The sequence below is a fragment of the Gallus gallus genome, chromosome 2 (genome assembly GCF_016699485.2).
Source record: "Gallus gallus isolate bGalGal1 chromosome 2, bGalGal1.mat.broiler.GRCg7b, whole genome shotgun sequence".
NCBI lineage: Eukaryota > Metazoa > Chordata > Aves > Galliformes > Phasianidae > Gallus > Gallus gallus.
In genome coordinates, this window is record NC_052533.1 from 41,487,483 (window position 1) to 41,503,523 (window position 16,041).

A 16,041-nucleotide genomic window follows, 5' to 3' on the forward strand; every position below is an offset into this window, starting at 1 on the left:
TCTCAGAGGTGGCATTAGTGAGTTTATAGTTATTATAGTGGTGGTATTATAGTGAGTTTTTTTAAAGACTTACAGAAAGAAGAAACGGAAAAATTTCCAGTATAGTAGTTAAGGAACTGGTTGTATGAGGCTGAAAATTTTGCTTATGCTGAAATCAGAGCCTTGAAAATAAGTTTAGATGGGTGAATAAGAAGTGAACTACAGTATTATCAATCTTTTGAATGGTTGCAATGAAAAGGTTTAGTTCTATATTCATCTCTCAGTTACATAGAATCAGGAGCAGCACTATGGCTTGCAACACCTATAGGTCCTATATAGAGCAGAGCAGTTGAAGGCAAAGTTAAGTAATCAGCTTGTCATTGGTGGTAGAGAAGTGAAGTTCTTGGAGTGTGGTTCTATAGTTATAGTTTATTTGTTGTTGTTGTTTAATTGTTGGCCTTAGTATTGTGGGGAGAAAAAAATCCAAATCACTTTACTCCAACAGTAAGATCCTGTTGCTGTTTGCAATTAGACAATCCAGAAGGATAAAAGAAGTTTGTGTCACAGTGAGCTTTTTCATGCTTACTGGTCTTCTAATTTGTGATGGGTATTCCACAAAAAATAGTTCTATATTTTCTATGGGTAAATGTTTTGAGAAAAGCATTTAAAAGCTGAACAAAACAAGTGATACACTAACAATTGCTTGCCACTTGCCAAGGGAGGCTCAGCCAGTCTCCAAGCAGCAGCAATCTGCCCAGCCAACTCCCCACTGTTGTTCAAGTTTTTTCTCACATGATGTACAATATGGATTATCCCTTCAGTCAGTTTAGATCAGCTGTCCTGGTTCTGTCCCCTCTCTGTTCCTCATGCCCCCTCAGCTGCCCTCACTGGAAGGACAGTACAAGAAGCTCAGAACCTGCAGTGTCCTTGGCTCCATATAGCACTGCTCAGCAACAGCCAGAGCATCAGTGTGTTATCAACATTGTTTTTCTCTTGAAGCCAAACAGCAATATCATACCAGATGCCATGAAGGGAAAATCAACTCCATCTAAGCTGAAACCAGGGCGTATCTAGTGCTAGGTTATAACTATTAAGTCCTGACCACTGATCTTCCTCACTTGTGCATGGTACTGTTGGCTTCAGGGTTCTTATTATGGAGTTACACTGGTATAACTCGGGATTGGAACATCTGACTCTATCAGCTTTGGGTATCTGCTTTAGTCATGTAAAAGTGCTCATGATTAAACATCAATCCCATACATATGTGTATATATATATTCACTTTGTGCATTTTTTTGTCATACTTACATATCTATGTAGATAGAAAATAATATTTATTTCATACTAAATAATATTTTGGGAATTTTACTGCAGTCATGTCAACAACAGGAAATAACTTGAATGACAGTGTGATACATAACCTACTGTGGTCCTTGAAGAGCTTTGAAGTGTGTTGATGTGCTAATGTCTATACTGATTCTACAATAATTCCAAGTGGCAGTGAATCCTTGAATGTAGTGAGTCCTTGAGTTCTTCACCATTCACTTTTTTACTGATATTTCTGATTACAGGCTAGTCTGGGTCCCCCAGGTCTGCCTGGCTCAAATGGAAAGCCTGGTGCAAGAGGAGCAAAGGTAAACATTTTTAAAGTACATAATCACAGCAATCATACAGCATCATTTATTCAAGAATCTGACTGAAGAGCCATGAACTAGCACTTGTGTTGTTTTTTTGGAACATGTGAAGATCGATAAATTTTATGTGAATTTTTGATTGCATGCTAATGTAAGTGATGGATAAAAGGGAACACACTGATGTCACAGCTATGCTAAGAAGTTATTAGTCACCATGGTTGCTCTTCTGATTGTTGTCAACATGGCTTTTAATGGGACCTGGCTCTTCGTGAAATGCAGTAGGAATATGGCAGAGGTGTCAAGCGTTTTATGATTCCTATGCATTGGAAATAAGTTTCATTTAATGAGGTGTAGTTACTCATTTCAACCTTTCAGTTCAAAAGATTCCACCATATAAATTTTTGCTTTATTTACACAAATCAGTCAGAATATGTGAAGTACTCCATCATACGTTCCATGTGCTCAGTCTAGTTCTTTGCTGTTTATGTTGGGATTCTTGATAGAAAAGTTTCTTTATTAAAGTGAAAACCAAAGAAAAGAAAACTTGCAAAAGTACTAAGAACACAGGCTAGACAGCTTGCCTGAGAAATATCCTCTGCTATCAACAGATGCTTCATGCTGGTAGAACTCCTAGTTATGTCCTCCTTGCGTTAATCCAGCTTCTCCCAAAAAACACCCTTGCCACTGGGAGTTCTCTATAAAAATGGGAGTTTTTTTTGTTGAAGGAAGGCCTACGGGGTTTAGCTCCATGAATACTCAATGTTTACTGTTTTGCTCAGTACTTTCCAGTTCCGCTCCAAGGCACGTTCTCTCAAACACAATCTGTAACACAGTGCTTTTCATCTGCATTAAGTAATCTGTAAAAAAAAAAGTATAAGCAATTTTCAGTCTAGTAGACAAATTTATATTTCCAAAATAAGAGTTCTCCTGAATGAGCCAAACTAATAGTTGTTACATTTTGATTATGACAGGGTGAACCTGGTGACCCTGGAGAGAAAGGCCCTGTGGGACCACCTGGACCGAGAGGCATACCAGTGAGTCTTTCTGCCCTCATTCAGGGCCCCTGTAGTTAAACACTCATTCAGCTGGATCAGAAGAATAAATTCCCTTTTTCTATTTTCACTATGTGGTACAAATAAAATGATTTCAGATTTGGTTCTCAGCTTTAATGGAAACTAGATTCCTTGTTGGCTAGAGATAATCTTTTCATTCAGATTGTCTACATCTGCTAAGAAAGACTGTACTGGAAGTGAGTCACACAGTGGAGGGGTGCTGTGGCCTTAATTGCTGATTACTCTCTGCAGCTTTTTCTACCATTTGCTACTGTTTTCAGACTGTGTCATGATAGATTGCCCTGCTTAATCATTATCAAAAGCCTGGATGCAGTGCGATAATGGGAGGTCTCTTTTCCAAAATGGAACAAGAAATAAATCTCATCTTCTATTAAAAGCTAATTGATAGTATATTCAACCTATGCAGGGCGTGGATGGCAGAGATGTCTATGGCCCTGAAGGAAACAAAGGAGCAAAGGTAAGAATGTCTCTCAGTCTCCATTATACAAGCTCAATTTGAATGAGACTGTCAATATTGATTTAAGAGAAACATAAGATGTGGCCACAGCATGTTCCTGATGTTCAGCAAGAGGCTCAGCCTTCCCACAGCTTGTAGAAGGTTCTGCAGTGAAACAAACGTGGCTATGATCTCTAGTTCTCTTTCACGAGAGCTTAAGAATACAGTTTGATGTAAACATAGTTCTTTGTCTCTGCTGATATTGAAAACTGGATTGAGAATTATGCTCCCATTTTGAACAAATGGTGACACGTGATAACACATGAGAATGACTGGGAGGGAGCTACTCTTTTGAGAACCATGCTCTTCCTCTTTCATTAGTGTGTATTTGTGTGTTTTTGGATATGGCTTTGTAAGTTGTACTTTTTGCAGGACCAAGTGCACTCCAGTATGCCTGACTAGCCACTTCTGTTGACAAGGGTTGTTGAGCTAGCAGTAAAATGTCTACTTTAAAAACATACCAAAATCTGGCTAAAATTAAAAGTTTACAGAAAAGAATGAGATCAAAATAATTATACCTCCATGGATACATGACTTAAATGAGGTAGTAAATAGTCCATAGTAGGTTGATGGTTTATCATTTGTCTATTTAAACCTTCTTTATCAGTCGAATCAGTCAAAACACTGATAACTAATTTTGGGCTTGGGAAACACAATTTAAATCAAATGGAGTTTGTCATAGTTTGAAGGCTTTTTTTAACATCATTGACACTGTTGATTTTAAACTAATATACAAAACATAGCAAAAAGAAAAAAAAACACACTAGGTTTGGTAATGAGTGTCATTGGGAGGAAAAATCCCAACACATTTTTTTTAGGATTAACATATAATACATAAAATTACAGAGACATTTCTCCTAATCCTCATTGCTGCTAAATCTGGAAAAGAAATGCAGACTCTGAAAGCAAGGCAAAGGTATATGGATTCTTTTTGTGAAAGCAATGACAAATGGATTGGTTATGGTAAGTCAGACTGAGAAATAACATCTATAAACTGCTGGATAAGTATAATTGCACATCAAAAGCGATTTACTGTCAGTCCTGGAAGAATATTGCAGTTTCAGAATGAGATTCAATGTATTTTGTCTCTTTTATGTAAGTCTTGAAAAACTAAGTAATAAAAGCTGCCAGCACAGAAAAAACCAAACAACTAAACAACAAACAAACAAAAAAAAAAGAAAAAAGAAAGAAAAGGCTGAGAGAGGAATAACTTCATAATTGCACTTGGAGTGATTTGGCTATTAAAATGGCAGGCCCAGGCCTATGGGGTCTTTTGAGACTCACTGTTGCTTAAGTGGCCTGACATGCCAAGAATAATTTTGAAATTTGTGTTGATTTAAAGATACCAAATACTAAGGAGATCAGAAACTTCCAGGTTCTTATGAAATCCTTCTTTCTTTTGACAGGGGGAGTCTGGATTCATAGGGTATCCTGGTCCAGAGGTATAATTAAATGAGCATGTTTCCTTTCATTAGTTATTGTTTTACACTGGTCTTGTTTGGAAGGGGTTATCTGTCGGTATTCTTCTTTCCTACAAAGTTCTGGATTTCGTTAATTTTCAGGGAGAAGATGGAGACCCAGGTATTTCAGGAGCTAAAGGACCAAAAGGAATTAGGGGTAGAAGGGTAAGAATGATAAATCTGTTAACTCCATGGAGAATTCAGTAAGCAAAGCCTCAAACACCTCTAGTGTTTCCTCACAACAAACAAACAAATAATTCCTACTTCAATCTTTTATTGCTATAACCTCATAACCTGGGCAAGAGGATGAGAGAATGAAGGCCAAAATCTTTAGAATTGCTTGTTGCTAGTAATTCTTCGGGGTAGTCTTTATATTCTTCTAGTAGTCTGTATTCAAATGTAGGAGCTGGCTCACAATGTAGTTATAAAGGTTTTTTTTTTCTGCTGAAGTTCTGCACGTGTGTGCAATTATAAAGAATAAAACTTGTATTCATATTTTTAGGGTAATGCTGGCACACCAGGTTCCCTGGGAGATCCAGGGGACCAAGGACCATCAGGACCCATGGTAATATATTTTTAAAAGATCTTTCTACATATCTCTTGAATTTCTATTTGATTAATAGAATATTTAATACTGTTTCATAACATATGCAGTACTTAATCAGTCTGCCAGCCATGTGGAACTGCATCTTGCCTGTGGATGTGTTCACACAAGAGCACCTGCTGTTGGAAATGAAACTACAATGATACAATGCAGGGCAGAATTTCTTCCACAATACTTGATGTCTCTCTCCAGTGGTTAAAAATCTAATCTAAAAAAGATGAGAAAACTTAAAATGTGGAACAAGGTTGTTCTGCTGAAATCCAGAGTACACTTTCATTTAAAAAGAGAAGCCATATAAAATTAGATTTACAATTACAGGCACCCGTTTAAAGCTTGAGCTGACCATACCCCGTTACTCCTTGTATACAACTGGATGAATTGCTGTATTTTCTAGTGCTTTTGATCTGTATTTTTATACAGAAAAGATTATGTTCTTTATCAAAGTAGGTGAAAGAATAATGAATTTCAGTAGTAACTAGGACTACCATTGTAGGCATTCATTTTTTCCTTTAAAGTTTTTTTTAAAACTTACATTTTTAGTTTTAAAATGTAACTATTGATAACATTATTTTTCTGTATGATGTGGCCTACAGGGTACATGCAACCTAGAAACATAATTTCTGGTCATTGCATTGTTCTGACCAATGAATGTATCTAGACCACTATATTTTATGCTGTTTGGCTGTCATCTATAATGTCTGTGTTATGGACAGACAGACCTTGCATGCTAATGAACCCTGTAGTTGTTTGCCTTGCCAATCCATGGTCCAAGAAATCTTCAGACAGATTACAAGCTCAAGATCTCCTCTTCAGATGCAGAAGTGAGAAGGGAGTATAGAATGTATGGGTTTGGTGGGATTGTTGTAGTAGCAGTGCATGAATGAAATAAGGAAGTGGGAATTTTGCAGCAAGTGGAAGAGAGGGGGTTGCGGAATGGATACAAGTAGTAGGTAGAGCCATCCAAAAAAGGGCTGTTTTTCCATCTTTCTTATCTTGCTGGTGGGGTTATCTCTTTGGTCAAGTTTGTACAGCTAATTAGCTGAGGAAAAGATGAAGATAAATACATGGAATATCTGAGATTACGCTAGCAGCAGGAAAGCTAAGGGGAAGTAGCTCAGAAAAGAGACAGGTGAATGGAAGGTTAATTTGAGGAGGAAATAACAAATATGGAGTTGGGATTCTTATTTGGGGATGCAAGGAAGTATATGAATCATGAAAGAGAGAGTCTGAAGCAAAGGTTATGATGTATGGAGTTCGAATTTTTCTGGTTTACCTCACTATTGCACCTTCTGACTTAAGTGCATATATTCAGTAACCTTGCTAAATATTTGAATTTCACATACGACAAAAGCTCTCAAGCTGACTTTAAGGAAAAAAATAAAAATCCATTTTTCTCTGTATTTCATTCCTACTATGAAAATTGAACAATTAATTCAAGGTTTTGAAAAAGGTTGTTTGGAGTCCTCACATTTGCCACTCAGCTCCCAGAGAAGGCTGCTGAGTTGCCAAAGCCAGCTAAACTGGCTGAGCAATCAGGATGTGTGCATGGTCTTCAGGATCTCTTGAGGTTGAACTGTTGGGATTTTGCCCTGCAAGAGAGAGCAACCATGTTGCACATCAGAGGTTGAAAAAGATGCAAGTTGCAGATAACTGAACCAGAACATTTTTTTTTAACTAACAGAGACTGCTGTTTAGGAAGGAGATCCAATTCAGATGGATACTGGTCCTCGAGAGTGATAGGTAGTGAGCATTTATAATAACAAGGAGACGAATGTACTGAGAAACAGGCTGGACTGGTAGTCTGCAAGTCTTTTGGGATCAGGTTCGTGATAATCCATGCTGAGCAGTGTTATCTCCTCATATCTTAAATTTGCAAGTGGTTGTCAGGGAAACACTGTATGCCTACATTTTCTTTGGACTACAGAGTCGTAGATGAAAACATGTTATCAGAGTCTAATGCTCTGGATCTGTATTTAATTTGTTTCAGGGTGCCAAGGGACAAAGAGGCACTGTTTTAATGGAAGTAAGTAACTAGCTTACATCTAGCTAACTGTTTTAGCCATCATCTGTTTATAATCACTTAACACAATAAGCACATTTAATTGTTAGAAAACAGTATCCTTTTCAAATACTTATATTAATTGTATTCTGACAGTGAGTCATTCTGTTTAGCAAGTAATCAAGGAATGAGGAAAGAAATATTTTTTACACCACACATAAACATCTACAGATTTTTTGGACCACTAATATTTCTTTACATGTTTAAATTGATGTTAATGAGGTAACATCAGATACTGTTCAGGGTTATGTCTCACCCAGTTGTAAAGGAAGACATTTCCTCAGCAATCGGTGTTCTTATTGTGAATAGTAGGGCAGGATTTCTTTAGAATCCTAACCAATATAAGAATAACATTCTTAAATAAAGGCTTCATCTATCACTTGCATAGACAATACCTTCAGGCAGTACTGTAGGCATGTTCTATATTCTGTAGAAGGGGTCTAGTCCTCCTTTGCAGAGCTCCCTCTTGCTATGTGAGTTGCTTCTGTAATTCCCATTCTCCTCTGGAAGTGGCATTGCACAGTGGCCTCCTAGATAAGATTATTACAAAAAAAGTAAAGAATGGGTAAATAGTTGATTTGTATTCCAGGGCATGGCAAAATGCCGATAGAGCTTGTCTGAAATAACCTAGCTTCTGCATAAGGGGCAGAGCCACTGTCAAGTTGAAATAGAGATGACTGGAATTTGTGAATGTTCACTAGCTTAGATCTGACATTCAACTCAAACCAATAGAAAGATTCACAGTGTGGGGTGTTCTGTGATTTATTGTTAATTGCTTTTTAACTTTTCTCCTGCAGCCTTGTGAACTTGTGAATTTTACACGAAAAAACTGCCGTAAGTAGGGAGCATCTTCTTTTCCCTCAGAATCCACATAGTCATCCTTCATAGAATCGTAAAATGGCCTGGGTTGAAAAGGACCAGAATGATCATCTAGTTTCAACCCCCCCCTGCCACGGGCAGGGTCACCATCCACTAGAACAGACTGCCCAGAACCACATCCAGCCTGGAAACCTTCTTAAAAGAAAAATCCTCCATTGGAAACCCTGTAGACTGGTAGTTTACATCAAGGTTCAGGCTGATGTTGACTTGTAGACTGTCACCCTGAAAGTTTTTCAGTAGATGTGTAAAACAGGCTTAGTCTTTCTGCTCATATTTCCTATCAGTTAACTACAAAAAACTGCAACACATTTCTCTTGTTCTCATTTAAAATTAACTTAATTATTATTTGGACATTGTGTCAATCCCCCTTTGGGGAATTCTCAGAGAATATTTATATATCACTTATTCTCTAGTCTTGGAGTGCTCATTCTTTCTCAGCTTTCTCTGCTCAGCAGTATCTAGAATAATTTAAATCTCATCCAAATTTCACTGTTTTGATTATTCGATTATGGAAAAGGAGAGTTGTCTCTTGTGACCATTTCTGATGCTTGTATGAGCTTTCAGTCAGGCTTCTTACCATGAGTGAATATGTCTCTATTTCTATGAATATGAGTCCAAAATAATCTGTCTCCTCTCCGTTTCTTCATTCCAGCTTGTTCATCAGGTAAGCCCACCAGGCTTCTGCATGCCCATTCCTCATGGACTTGAAGAAAACGAACAGTGTATATATTGCTGAAATATTCTCACACAAATGTTTTGTCTCAAGATACAGACATCTGTCCAGTTTATCCAACGGAGGTGGTGTTTGCCCTTGATATGTCTGAAGGTGTTACTCCAGCTGCATTTGAACGAATGAGAAACATTGTTATGTCACTGCTGAAGACCATTAAGATCAGTGAAAGCAATTGCCCAACAGGCGCCCGTGTTTCCATCGTTTCTTTCAATACCAACAGAATTCCAAAAAACACAACTTGCTTCTACAGGCAGTCCAGAGAATACCTCTAGAGAGATCTACTGGAAAACGTAGTATTGGGACAGCTATGAGATTTGTTGCAAGAAATGTCTTCAAACGGGTTCGTCAGGGCATCCTCACAAGAAAAGTTGCCATATTTTTTGCCAGTGGTCCATCTCAGGAGGATGTGGTCGAAAGCACAGCTGTACTTGAGTTGAGCGCCTGGGATATCACTCCAGTGGTTATTGCCTTCACTGAATTGCCAAATGTCAGACGTGCCTTCTCAGTAAGTAGACTGACTATAAAAAAAATTGAATCAGTTGTTGACTTGCTCAGTGGATACTATTATTTGAGTAAAGAACGATCTCCTGATAGCAGTTTAGGTCTATAGGGATATCCAGTCTCCTATTAAAAAGTGTTTCGTTAAAGGTTGCTATTTTAACAAAGAAACACTGATTCTCTTTACTGTGATGATCACCATTTGAGCTCTTATTGCACATGAATTATTCTGACTTGAGGTTTTAGGCCAAATCATAGAATTTCAATAGCATTGTGTAAATTTCATTTGGTTACCCCTGCTATTTCTTTAACCTAGGTTCTACAAAGAGCTGAAAGACAAAGCAAATAAATGTGCACACAGGTATCAAGTTCAACGTCATTCAGAAATACTTGAGCTAGCTTTGTATGATCTATTATAGCTTTGAACTATATATTATGACTGTCTTAAATGGACTAATAAGGTCTGTTAATACCAGTTGTTGTTAGTTGCACTAGTTTAGCAATCTCTGTACAGTGGAGAGTTAAGCCTTTAGGAAAAAAAAATGGCGATCTTGTAACTCACAAGGGCAGATAGAGTGCTCCAGATGGCAACTGTAAAAGTCTTCTCTATACTTGTTCAATATTACAATAGAAATGAAACCAAGTTAGGGATAATATCTGTTTCAGTAGAAAAGTAGTAAAGGCATAAAGAACAAAGAGTAAACATGATCTATTTTTTGCTTTAACATTACTTCAGTGTTTTCTTTAAAACCTAGATTGATGATACTGGAAGATTTCAATTATTTGTTTGGGAAAGAAACAGGATGAAAATTTGGAGAACATCACAATTGTACACTTTGCTTTGTGTGTGGATACTTGGTGAATATTTCTAAGACCTTGAACACTGCCTAGCTTTCACATTTGCTAATTTGTACTGAATGTTACTTCCCTTGAAATTCTAATGCCAAGAAGGGTGGATTTTTCATTAAATCTCTCTCTTATTTGCCTTTTCCAGATGCGTGTGACCTGGTTCAAGATAGTGGAGAATGTCAGAATTACGTTCTGAAGTGGTACTACGATAAAGAGCAGAAAATGTGTGGTCAGTTCTGGTATGGGGGCTGTGGAGGGAACAAAAACAGATTTGAAACACAAGAAGAATGTGGATTCTTGTGTATAAAGTCTTTCTAGTGCACAGACACTTAAACTACTTTGTCTTTTGTTACACTATCAAGATGATGGGCAGAAGAGATGGAAAATTTTACACAGCATCTCACCTCCCAGATCTCAGCTCAAAGAAATACTTGTTAGTGATGTTATTATCTATTATACTTAATAGTGAAAAGAAAACTAAAACTACTGCTCAGGTGATCTAAGATTTTGAAAAACAAGAAACTTTTATTAGCTAACACTGTTATTTGAAAGGAACGAAAGCATTGAAACAATTTTCTTCCAAAGACACTGAAGCGTACATTTTAAAAATGTACTGAATAAAGTAAAATAACCCCTCAAACATTTTCATGAAATGATGTTAGATATGAACTAGTAATGTCAAAATATTGATTCATTACTTGCATTTGTCTTATGCATAGAGGAAAAAAAAAAAAGCATTTAGCTCTCAAAGGTCATACATTTACTAGAACTTTTATGTGGAGGATTTTCTATTAAAGTCACTCCACTTACAAATATTTCAATATGTGAATAAAATCAGTCTTTTTCAAATATTTATCTTCTACCATTAGTTCTTGAAATAGATGGAAGAATATTCTCATAGTGTGCCTTGTATATAAGCAAGTGTTGTTCTCTTTCCCTTATCACAAAAAGTTAGACAAATGCATTTATTTTGGAACATTAGCTTTTCATGGTTGATCCTGAAGGAAAAAAAGAAGTAAAATCCTGAGGACACATTCTTCTTAAAGACAAAAAATGCAATGCTCCACTACAGGGTGATGCCTTAACTGAGCTTTCACACTCTACTGGCTTACCTGAAGTCTGCTGTTGCCCATTTTATGTCTGTAGAAGTCCATGGTACATTTCACTCTTACCACCTTAGTCCATTCTTTGTAGAGGTGGATGAACTCACCTGGAATAATGTTCTTCTCTGTATTTGTCTACAATAATGTCAATAAAAATATCTCTAATTTGCTTGGGTTGCTGACCAAGGATTCCTCAACAGACTTCTAGGGGACACAGATGATCTTGGATTTCCAGAGCCTCGTGCCTTTTGCTGTCAGTTAGAAGGGGTATTTTGTGAACTCTTGACTTTGAAGAGTCTTGACTTGGAAGAGAGTGGGCTACTATAAAGCTCTGCTAGCCCAGGTCTGTGATAATACTGAATAACTTAGTGTTAACTCTGTCACTCTTAGCCCAGTTGAGAAAAGGTGCTCCTTGGTTGAAAAACCTGCATAGCATCATGGGTTACTCCATTGAACCAAACTGAGTTGAGACACATAAACTGATGAAACCTACTGTCCTTTGTCTTGCAAGTCTCAGAATGAGACTGCTAAAACTGCTGTAAGGGAATGAAAGATATTCTACTCTTACTTTCTATTCTAGTCTTACTTTCTGTTCTTCTTCTATATTTGTGGCTAGTACTTAAGGAGGACACATTAGATATCTTTTGGGGGCCTATTGCTAGTCTACCTATTCTGAAGAATGTATCGAACTGCTGTTTGCTTTCTGGTAAAATATGTATGATGTTTTAATTCTGAAGTGTTTACTATCTAAACATCAAAATGGCTTTCTCTGTAATATCTGTTTCTTTATGTATGCTGACAGTAGTTTTTCTCCTCTTTTTAAAATGATTTACTCCCTCTCCTTAAGTCATGAGGTGTACATGAGGAAGGGAGTTTGCCTATTTTGGAAAAACAGGTTTTGTTTTTTTTTGGAAGAGACTCAAAGAAATTCTTACCTCTCAGACAGGACCACTTGGCAATCTGGTCTCCTTTAGAACTTTCTTTAGAACTCTGATGTTCTCATTTTATTCAGGTAAGTAAATAATTATTTCTCTTGAAAGATGGAGGTCAAAAATCAAACATACCTACTCATGTAGCAATTGCTGATGCTATTATCTTAGGTTCTTTGTCCAAAGAGACAGAGTTCCCTGGGTGGCCTGCAATCTATCTCTTCCTTTTAGCTGGCTCTTGCTAGTCATCCGAGGTTACTTAGTCTTGCTGCTGGCTCAAATTTCTTGTTTTTCAATGAGGGGAGGGTCTTAATGTGTTGGATGCTTGGTGCTTGATAAGGAGAAATTTGTGTGTCTGCATGAGCTGAACTGCTTGTGCCTTCCACACATACATCCTCCATCTTATTACCTCAGACAGCCTGCTTGATGATACTCCTGTAGCTATTTGAGATAAGACCAACCAGCTGTCCCTTCTTGAAGAACAACAATCAAAGCCTCCTAACATATTTATTTTTTATTCTTCCATCCCTGGCATCAATCCTTTGGGCTTCTCCTTGAAGGAAGGAATATACTAGCTACCACAGGATGCTTGTCTGTTGTCTAATCCCTGTCTCATCCTGCTGGTTGTGTCAAATGGTCCAGCAAGTAGTGTTTTGCAACACTGGATTCCCTACCCCCCCTCCCCCCCCTTTTCAGTCACATGAAATACTATAGGGATTTTGAGTAGTTACACAAGGTAAGATATTAAAAGGATTATTTTGTAGGCAACTGACTAGACTTCTCTTGCTGCTGCCTTTCAGCGAGGAACATGAGTGCTCAGCAGATAGTGAGATGTTTTTGTAAAATACTGAGTTCTAATGCTAGCAAAACATTCTGGTGTTGTTACTTCTAGGCACTTAACACACTTCTGTAAGGAGTCTAGGTGCTGAATGTCATACATTATCTGAGTTTATACTTCCCTTTTGGTATTTTGGGTGCTCAAGCTTCAAAGCATTTCTCTAAGTTAAGGAGCACCTAGCACCTACTTTTTTGAAACCCTTGATGTTTTCTTTGGAACAGCTGTGGTGTAAACAAATGGTGGAACCATGAAAGGATCTCTGGTGTGCTGTGCTGATCTCAGGTCAGAGAGAGCCCTTCCTCCCATCTAGTCCCCCAGGTGTCTTTCTGCACTATGCTTGCATATGTAAACCACATGTTTGCATGCACACTCAGCTCCAACTTGAATGCAGCTTGAACACTACAGCTGAGAGCCTTTCTCTGAATGCTAGTAAGCCCAGCTTTATTAAAATGGATTAATTAAAATAGGAATAACTGTCCAGTAACAGAATAGAAACTGAGGTATGAATATTTAAATGGACATATGGCTGCCTATCCTGAGATAACATCCTGTTCTCTAATGAGAAACATCTTTTGAAGACATACCTACTGCTCAGCAGCATTAATTAAGCATAGCTGCTCCCTGCTCCATCCCATGATCCTCCCCAAGTATAAAACAAAACACATGAACCCCTCAGCAGTACCTTCTGGATGCTGTCATAGATCATCTTTAGTCAAGCAACAGACTTGAAAATGTACCTCGGGAGCAGCATGTTATGTTTGTGCTGTGGGGGGTGTTAGTTAAGTTAAACTGTAGTTTAAAAGTGCAAGAATATAGGTATACTACTACTGCCATACATCAACCCAGATTCACATATTTCATCTGTGTTTTGTAATCCAAAATAGCTGAATTCTGAGACCTAATTCAGGCTTCCAACAAAGAACAGCTGTTCTTGGGACCAGATTACTGCCCACAGTTTCTGCTGAATGAAAGTGAGTAAACTTAAAACCTTTTTTTAATTAGATTTTGTTATATAACAATATGAAAATGACCATAGTCTAGCATTAATTTCTCAAAATTTTCAGGTTATGTCTTAGATTAATTGGAGGTAGAGATACATGTTTTAATTACTTTAAAGGGACCAGATAGTGTTAGAGAGAGATGAAAGATCTAAAGCATATTTTAGGGAAAATACCCAGCATTATTGGCTTTGTGTTATTTTCTTGCTTCTATCCCAGTATTTCACTGCATATCCAAAATGAATTGGACAGCTTTTATAATAGGAAAGGGGCTAAACTCATCTAAAATATATCACAATTAATATAACCGTGTGTAACAAGGATGATATATGTCCTGCCCTTAATTTGGGCCTAGGGCAAATGGCATTCAAGTCTTGTGTTCTTCCTCTAGGCACAAGGTGTGTACCATCATGCCTTGGCCAGATGCAATACACTTCCTGAGTTTTAATAGCAATGGCAGTATGAATGTATAAGGAGTCAATACTGGGACTGAAGCAGTGTCAGAGGAGACGAAGGGGATAATCTGGAGTAAAAAAGAAGCACCCTTGGTGGAATAGGATCAGACCATGGAGTATTTAAGGAAACTGGACATACATAAAGTCCCTGAGCCCTGATGGGATGCAGCCATGAGTGCTGAGGAAAGTGGCATCATAAAATGACTCTTGATAACCTCCCCAGATAAGATAGGTTGTTGTTAGATCCAGATGCTGATTTTTTTTCCCCTTTTTAGCCACTACTAAGAAGGGTGTTAGGAGCAGCTGTTGATGCAACCTCTCCCAGCAGGAGCTGATGGCATCTTCAACCAATCTTTGGCAGCAGGCATAGAAAGCCATGCTCCTCTTCCTTTCTTCTGTGCCCTACATGAGCATGGCTTCATCCTTCCCCAATAGCATCCTAGAAGCTGCAAGATCCTTGCTGGCACTGGGTAAAAAGGAGGAGGTAAAAAGGCAAAATCTACATCAAGCAAATGGAGGCAGCCTGACAATGCAAGGAACTGAAGACAGGGCATGGGTATCTATAAGGACATGCTTAAATGCAACTTTGTCTCACATATTGCTTGCCCAACAGAAAGGCATATTGCTGAAAAATGTAAAGATATATGAAAATAGGAGAAAAGAGCTAAAACATTAGACAACAGGCACCCTTCTTTCCTTTGAGAAAAGACATTTCAATTCAGATAATCACTATTTTGTAGAACCTCTTGAGTCAAAAGCACAGAGAGCAAAAGCTGGGCTAGTGTTAGCTGGGCTGCAACAGGCAACAGCAAGAAGCAGAGATGCTAACTTGAAAAACACTCAATTACAGGTATGATTTTTTTTTCTTCTTGAAATATAGTTTGATCATCCTGAGACATCCTGGGAGTTCTGATCTATATAACCTCTGGGGAGCTGCTATTTAGCTTCTAATTAATTGGATTGTTGTAGTCTTATTGGAATAGCTTACTGAATTTACACATACACAGTTTCTCCTGTGCATTTGTGCACTGGACAAAAACTGTTAAATGTTACTAAAGACTCTCTAGCAATAAATGCTATCACCTTCTCAGGGGACAGGCTTTTAGTGCTTTCACCCAGTTTTCCAAAATCTTGCAGCTGGCTGTCATGTTATGAGTTGTTTCACCAGAGCCAACAGGCGGATAGCAAAGCACATGTAAAAACAGGTGAACATAGAGGTCAACTTGAATATCTAAAACCAACCAAGCAAAAGCACACAAAGAGAAGAAAACCCATTGTATTTGATCAAAGGATCATAAACAGACTGCCATCTTTTAAACCAAAGCTTCTGAAATCCCTCCCCCCAAAAAAAGAGTAAAAAGGAAGAATCAAAAGTCTTTGGAATTGTTATAGCATCTACAAAAGATGACCTACTGAAACTAACAATTTTGCTGCCCGACAATACTGTCATTTCT

The 16,041-nt window shown here is 37.8% G+C and overlaps 1 protein-coding gene and 1 long non-coding RNA gene across 2 annotated transcripts in view; both read left to right on the forward strand.

The window, feature by feature from the left end:
* Positions 1-10,582, forward strand: part of COL6A6 (collagen type VI alpha 6 chain) — a 45,527-nt gene extending 34,945 nt beyond the window's left edge. Inside the window, 13 exon segments of the mRNA XM_040695999.2 lie at positions 1,551-1,613; positions 2,585-2,647; positions 3,093-3,143; positions 4,589-4,624; positions 4,745-4,807; positions 5,145-5,207; positions 7,234-7,269; positions 8,103-8,139; positions 8,837-8,848; positions 8,951-9,133; positions 9,136-9,422; positions 10,171-10,273; positions 10,410-10,582. Of these exon segments, the coding sequence (XP_040551933.2) occupies positions 1,551-1,613; positions 2,585-2,647; positions 3,093-3,143; positions 4,589-4,624; positions 4,745-4,807; positions 5,145-5,207; positions 7,234-7,269; positions 8,103-8,139; positions 8,837-8,848; positions 8,951-9,133; positions 9,136-9,422; positions 10,171-10,273; positions 10,410-10,582 (1,170 nt within the window).
* A 1,701-nt stretch (positions 10,583-12,283) lies between these two features.
* On the forward strand, positions 12,284-15,856 carry LOC121112226. Its single transcript, XR_005856461.2, has 3 exons — positions 12,284-12,379; positions 14,019-14,105; positions 15,328-15,856. It is a non-coding gene; the product is annotated as an uncharacterized LOC121112226 (long non-coding RNA).
* The last annotated feature ends 185 nt before the right edge of the window (positions 15,857-16,041 follow it).